Below are 7132 nucleotides of genomic sequence, written 5' to 3'. Positions count from 1 at the left end.
AGCATTTATCTCTCTCTCTCTCTCTCTCTCTCTCTCTCTCTCTCTCTCTCTCTCTCTGTGTGGGAGAGAAAGGATATGGGACGCTGGTTTGCAATTACCACCAGATGGTTATTCCTTATTGTCTCTGAAAATGTCACCTCTTTCAGGGCTTGAGTCTGGTCGTGAGTTCCAACAATGGTGAAGATATTCTAGTGTCCTTTGGAGGATACAATGGGCGGTACAGCAATGAGGTTAAGATTTTATTTTTCTTTGGTGGGGGTTGGGTACTGTTCTAATTTCAATTCCTTTTCTCAATTTTCTTTTCCCTGTTGTTTAGGTTTACGTTATCAAACCAAGCCACAAATTTACATTGCAATCTAAGATGATGGAGAGAGCTGTGCCTGATGGTGTTGCTGCTCTGCATAATCCAACGAATGCTGCCAGAGAAGTGGAGTCTGAAATTGAAGCTGGGCAAGAAGGAAATATAAGGGAAATTGTGGTGGACAACATTGATTCAGAGTCCTTGGTAATGAGTTTGTTAGGTGTATAGAATAATTTTTTGTTCAAATCCTGTTTCATAATTTTTTTTTCCTGGGGGGTGGGGGAGGGGGTGCATGGGGCATTTCAAGCATATTGACACACATGTATAATCAGTATTATTGCTATCTCCAGATTCTTAGATTAGCCAGAACTAATTTTTTGGTTATGGATTTCTGGTTGATCAGTACTCTTTTTCCCTGTTGGAGTTGATCTTCCACTCTCAATTCATCATACTCAACATTCTACAAATTACTTGTGCAGAACGTAAAAGGTGAGGAAAACAAAGAACGAATTCTAGCGGCCCTGAAGGCAGAAAAAGAAGAATTGGAAGCATCACTTACAAAGGAGCAGTTGCTGTCCCTTCAGCTGAAGCAAGAATTAGCAGAAGCTGCAACACGAAATACAGACCTTGTGAAGGTAAGCCTTTATTTTACTTTATTTTATTTCTTCCCCCACCCCCCTTTTTTTCGGTGGGGGGAGGGAATTGGCAATAGGCATGCATACTTATGTTGATACGTGGTTGCATTGTATGATGAATTAAGTGTTCATTTCATCTCAGTAGCACATGATATCTTTACCATTATGTAAGGACAAAGCAATGATTATGTTAACATAATCAATATGTCACAGTGTTGATATATAAATGAAACCTGTCCGAGAAATGTTTTGATATACATCAAATGTTCTTGAACTGTCTTGTAAGTAAATTAATCTCAATTTTATCATATGTGACTTCACAGGAGCTTCAATCTGTCCGTGGTCAGCTTGCTGCTGAGCAATCAAGATGCTTTAAACTTGAGGTATTTACTTGTCTCGAGTTTATTCTTTCATATCTCCTTTGTTGGCTAATGCTTTATTCCAGTAGAGTTGGTAAATACCATTACCATGTCTGATTCCTTGGCCCACCGGTGTCTGCTAGTTGCAACAACAACAACAACTACTCTGCCAGTTGCATGGTGAATTTTTTTTTTTTTTGGATAAGTAACCAAATTTATTAGAAAGAAACCAGAGAAAGAAAGGGTTATGACAAAATGTATAACAACAACGTGTATTTGTTGATCCTGATCATCAAACAACTTCAATAACAATAATGAATTTTTTTCAAGGTATTTGTTGGGAAAGGAGGGGAAGAGGATATCATTCATGCGAAGAGTACATGGCCAAGACCGAGAGTATCAGGGTTTTTGTTAAAAAGTTTGCCCACTAGATTGAGTTTAGATGTCAGCAATAAAGTTCCCAAGCCCACCTTTTTGTGTGTTGTGCGAGTGTAATCAAGGCGAGCTTTTCACTGAAACGATTGTTTGTTTATTTCCACACTCGTCTTGAATAGAAAAGAATCATCTTTTTAATGCAGAATCTAAAATGTTTTTGCAGTAGGATGAATTGAAATGAGTGTCCCAACCCCCAACCCCAAATAAATAAATAGTGTGTAATGTGAAGTGAGGGCCAACAATGTATATCAACAAACATCACTCTTCCCGCACATGCAGGCCCACGTACACACATGGCACAAAGCTTAGGGACACAACAACTGAACAACACATAACACAAACCCCTCTCACTTACCAGGGATCGAGCACCCGACTTCTTGGTTTTGATACCATGTTACAACAGCTTATCCCAAAGCTCGAGCAGTCGGGCCACAATAATACTGATATAAATTTCTGTTTAAGATCTTGAACTACTATATTGAAGAGGTAAAAGGGTTGGGGATAGGATGATTTTGCAGTTTCTTTTGTTACTTATCCAGACTGTGGTGGGTCAAGTTATGTAGGCATTAATTTATTTCTTTCTGACATTCTGAACGATTAAATCCATGCATTAAAAGATACATTTACTTCCAAATTGGTCTGAAGTTAAAATCCATGTTCTACAACTTTGCCACTCATTGTCCTTCACAGTTTCCACCATGTATGTATACTCGCAAGCTTATATTTCCCTTCTAAAAAACATCTTGAGACCAACACACTTCATAACCATCCTTCCCAGGAGTAATTGCTCTGTTTCTTCTTAAACACTTAAAATTGGGAAGAAGCTGGAAGAATCAAGATCTTTACTAATTAATTTTGCAACAACAGGTTGATGTTGCAGAGCTGCGGCAGAAACTTCAAACAATGGAGACCTTACAAAAGGAACTTGAGCTGCTCCAAAGACAAAAAGCTGCCTCCGAACAGGCAGCCTTAAATGCAAAACGGCAAAGCTCGGGTGGTGTCTGGGGCTGGCTTGCAGGCACCCCTGCGTTAGAAAGCTGATGAAGCTTCAGAGTAACATGTAGTTTTGTTTCATCCCCTGTCTTATTATTTCTCTCCCCAACAACCCCACCCTAAAGAAAAAAAAAAAGAGAAAATTCCCCAACCCAAAATTGGTTTTTTCTAGTGATGGAAATAAGAGATTTAAGTTTCTGTTGATTAATATGATGCCTAGGGCTTCTGCTTAATCATATTTTGTAAGTCCACCTGTAATTACATGCGGCTCGATCAGCATATTGTTTTGCTTGTTACCATTTTTTATGTAAGAAGTTATATTCTAAAGGAAGAAGAATGGGTCCCAGAAAAGATTTCTATTTATTTGGCATGTCAGTGGGAGGAAGAGATCCTGATCTAAACAACTGCTGGAATTGTTCAGACAACTTTCTTCTGTATCCTTGAACCTCTCGACACCTAATGCAACCCCCAGTTGAGAATTTAACCTGGCTCTTAAAACTCTTCAAAGGGAATGTCTTTATCCTTTTCCTGTTATTTTTTATTTTTGGGCTGTTACTTTTTTTTAAAAAAAAAAATTAATCTTTCTAAAGGCTTGGGCCGTTTCACAGAATATATTTGATAACAATTGTTTGAAATGCAAGAGGAAACCGTATTGGTCTGATAAAAATAGAAATTACTCCACTGAAATATATGTTACCCAAGATTTGAAAATGGTTTTGGTTGAAAATAAGGTTTTCCTCAACAAAAGTGGGGATATCTTGGTCAATGACATCCTACGGATCTGGCTCCTCTCCTGAGCGGTGATTGCCAGCTTAGCTTATAGTTACCTGGCAATTGACATGTGTCCAAATGGTAATCCAATGGTTATGCTTCTATTTATCACTGATCAGAACATAAGTGTCGCATCAAGAACCTTTGGATCATCGTTTGGACACATGTTGATCACCCAAGAAACAATGGGCAAGATCCGAGCAATCACCGCCCATGAGAGGATCCTGATATCCTACTATTGCTACCCTGGAAATCATTGACTCCATTATATGATTGAATTATTTTCTATTCTTATCAATGTCTAAATATGCATTCTTGTCATCTACTACCACTGCCGGTGTAAGCCACATGGTGATGTGAAAAGGTAGGTTTGTGAAACATGGAATCCTTTCCTTCTAAATTTGAAATGAAAAATTTTAGACCTTAAACAAGCAAAAAGAGAAAGGGTCGTCACCACTTACCACCCCCATAATGCATGAGCATCGTGCATGCATCCTGTTGCTATGAATAAAGTACCCAATCCTGAACGTGCTTTCATTACCTCGATTGAATCCAAGCCTTATGAACTAATACCAGCAGGCCGCAGGGTTAGCCAGTTTCAGAGCCTCCGCCAATTTCTGTTGGTATCTTAGAAGTTTCGCAAACCCTACCCCCATGGTTTCAAAGAGTGGAATCGGGATCCAGATTGGTCCAGGCCGATTCCAATCCAAATTACACAATCACTCAGGAATCGTCTTAATCTGTTCCAACCCTAAAAATGCAGTACGGATATGCCAACATGGGGATTAGCGGCCTCGTCCAATTGCAATCAGAATCAGCAGAATCATAAGTTTTATAACCCCAGTGCCCCCACACATTAATTAATTAATTAAAAAAAAAAGACCACATATGAATGATCCACCCAAAGGGACTGAGACTACACAACACCACCACTGCTAAATGGTGGTACCGAAAACAGCTTGATCAAACAAAATCTGCTGTTATATTATTGTAAATGATTCATTTCCCAGACATGCAACAAACCCAGTAATCCCTCAAGCCTACGGCAAATTATAAACATATCCGGCAATTACAAACCTTTCTCTTTCCCTGGGAAATAACTCTTTCTAAGATGTCAAAAACTTGTCAAACAGGCTTCAAATCAAATGAAACAGAGGAGAAGCCTTTCCATTTCTTTTAAACCGATGTTTATGTCACAACAAAAGAATGGGGATTGCAATTTTTCCCCCTTTTTTTTTTTTTTAATTTTTTTATTTATGTGCTTTGGGGTGGGGTGGGGTGGGGGGGAGGTGGCAGGGGTTAGGTAGTCATGTCAAGATGGACTCTAACCAATCTGATGTGTACTCATATGCAACAAACGTTACTGCACCCGCCGGAGCAGCTTTGATAATGGATGGAACAATGCCTTTGTAAAGGCCAGCCCAGCCCTCCGTCAGCACGATCCGGTGCAGAGCATCATACATATTTTTGTAAGCTTGTGGCTCAACTCGTGCCCCATATTTTGGATGCCGCGGTAGTCCTTCAATCTAACACCAAACACAAAGACTTAGATATCTGTGTTAAAAATGGAAAATAGTACTCTGTGGCAAGTGATGTAATAGAACAAAGCTATAGAATATTGCTATGAATCCCCACTATCCCCATTACGTTCGGTGCTCATATGCTTTACTACCTCAATTTAAGCACATCAAAAGGATTCCAAGAGTACATCCTTTATTGACCTATGAGATGGGTGTGATGTCCTCTACTCCGTGGACTTGCCCATGTCTGCCACATAGCAAGAAATTATTCCTAGGAGCTAGGACAAATTCTGCAACTTCAGTGACAACCAAACAATCCTGATGGAAATACTCGACCATGGATAGAAGAAAACGAGAGCAAAACTACCATACATCATGGCGATTGTCACACACGGACTGGTTTGACATGTTCAAAAGATCAAAAGGCCATTTACCCAACCTGTCCGCTATAGCTTAGCAACCTGGAACATTTCATTCCTTTCCATAGTCATCAATTATGGTAAAAACAGGCATAGAGATACCTAGTAACAACAGAAACATACAGCCCACCTGATACTCTAATTATGTTTGCACATATGCCTAATTGGATACTGGAAGATTTGAGTCACCCTATCTATTTGTGTATCTTACGGAAATAAAGTTAAGTGTTTGAAAAGGCATCCATGCATTAGGTGGTTATGAACTTATGATCAATCAACCAGGTCAACAGTCTATCATACGAAGAAGCCATCAAATGGTAGACCACACCATCCTGCTCCTGTGTTACACAGAGGGCTGGGGAGTTCTGGCGGATTTTGGACAGATTAGATACTTTGCTGGAAAAGAATGCAAGGATGAAAAGATGTGCAAGCAATCAAGCAATTTTAATAATTTCAAGGATAACACTGTTGGCAGTAGACTTAAGAAGGCATTGGAGAGTACCTGGAACCTTTTCTTAACCACATCAAGTGGGTGACAGACAGCTTTGGCACATGTTCCAGCTGCTAACCCACAGATGAAGAGCTGGAAGCTTGAGAGGCTTTCATCTTTCGATCTGTACCTGTTCCAAGCCTACAACAAAGAAAATATCAATTAAAAAAAAAATTAAGATGGCAAAGTAATCTAGATGGCATTCTATAGAAACAAAATCACAACAGCCCTTATCATCACCCTCCACCCCACCAATGACCAAAAAAACCTTCAAAAGGTTTTGTATACTACAATGTACTGTAATTTATGACAAAAAAAAGCTCAAGTAGAATACAGTTAGGTATCTCCTAATGTTTCTTCACAATAGATATCACTGTCATATTATTGAAGAATGACAGATTCAACAACCAGTGCCCTCAACCCCTAAAAAAAGAGGATCATGCTTTATACAAGCCAGGGATGAAGGTTGTTTTGAACTTCTATTCCTTTTCTCAGATAATGGTTCTCATTGACAGATAGTGCAATGGATAGGTAAAAAACTTGTGCATATAAATAAGGGCCTAAACTACACAAAAGGAATAAGAACTTACCATAGTCCAGCGTTTGAATGTATCATAGGTACCAAATTGCAAGCCAGCATAAGGAACGATCTCAACCAGCGTTGGTGACAACCCAGCATACAATCCTCGGACTCCACGGGTTCTAACTATGCCAATAAATGCTGACCTCATCGTAGAATATACCTGAAAAAGTCAGGCCATCTTAGTGTATTTACAGGAGCCTTCATTGGTTATTCTGTTTCTGTTCAGGTGCATGAATTGGGGTTGTTGCTTGGTGCAATGGTGAAAGCTCGGGCTGCCAGCATGAAGACATGGGTTCAATTCTATAGGCAATAACTACAAACAAAAAAGTGCCAAAAGCAAGTACCGGCCCCAATCCACCCCTTCCAGGACCCTGCATGAATGGGACTTACACCAGGTTATGGGCCTTTATCGGTTTAAGTGCATATATGGCCATATGGGTGTGGACGTGGGAGCAAGTGCATGTTTTTAATGTTGGTAGCACTTAAACTTTTCCAATTTCTGGAGGTGGTAAAAAATAGATTAAATCAGAATGCACACAAGAATGATGTACTATATAAAACAGTTGACACGCACGATCTCTTTACAAAAGTGTATTTCCCCTCTTTTGCCACCACACCCCCCCCCC

General features: G+C 39.6%; 2 protein-coding genes across 4 annotated transcripts in view; one reads left to right on the top strand and one right to left on the bottom strand.

Moving 5' to 3' along the window:
• LOC122091713 (acyl-CoA-binding domain-containing protein 4-like) overlaps positions 1-3086 on the top strand; it is a 15458-nt gene extending 12372 nt beyond the window's left edge. For both annotated transcript variants that reach the window (XM_042661800.1, XM_042661801.1), the window contains exons 15-19: positions 147-230; positions 317-505; positions 781-936; positions 1260-1319; positions 2598-3086. In XM_042661800.1, coding sequence (XP_042517734.1) covers positions 147-230; positions 317-505; positions 781-936; positions 1260-1319; positions 2598-2771 — 663 coding nt within the window. In that variant the 3' untranslated portion in view covers positions 2772-3086. The remainder of the gene's footprint in view (positions 1-146; positions 231-316; positions 506-780; positions 937-1259; positions 1320-2597) is intronic.
• Positions 3087-4453: 1367 nt separating this feature from the next.
• LOC122092120 (mitochondrial thiamine diphosphate carrier 2-like) overlaps positions 4454-7132 on the bottom strand; it is a 13234-nt gene continuing 10555 nt past the window's right edge. For both annotated transcript variants that reach the window (XM_042662440.1, XM_042662439.1), the window contains exons 6-8: positions 6514-6666; positions 5936-6064; positions 4454-5020 (exon numbers count right to left, since the gene is read on the bottom strand). In XM_042662440.1, coding sequence (XP_042518374.1) covers positions 4802-5020; positions 5936-6064; positions 6514-6666 — 501 coding nt within the window. In that variant the 3' untranslated portion in view covers positions 4454-4801. The remainder of the gene's footprint in view (positions 5021-5935; positions 6065-6513; positions 6667-7132) is intronic.

Source organism: Macadamia integrifolia, chromosome 10, assembly GCF_013358625.1.
Source record: "Macadamia integrifolia cultivar HAES 741 chromosome 10, SCU_Mint_v3, whole genome shotgun sequence".
Lineage (NCBI taxonomy): Eukaryota > Viridiplantae > Streptophyta > Magnoliopsida > Proteales > Proteaceae > Macadamia > Macadamia integrifolia.
Note: the sequence above shows the minus strand (reverse complement) of the source record. Positions and strands in the feature narration are given on the sequence as shown.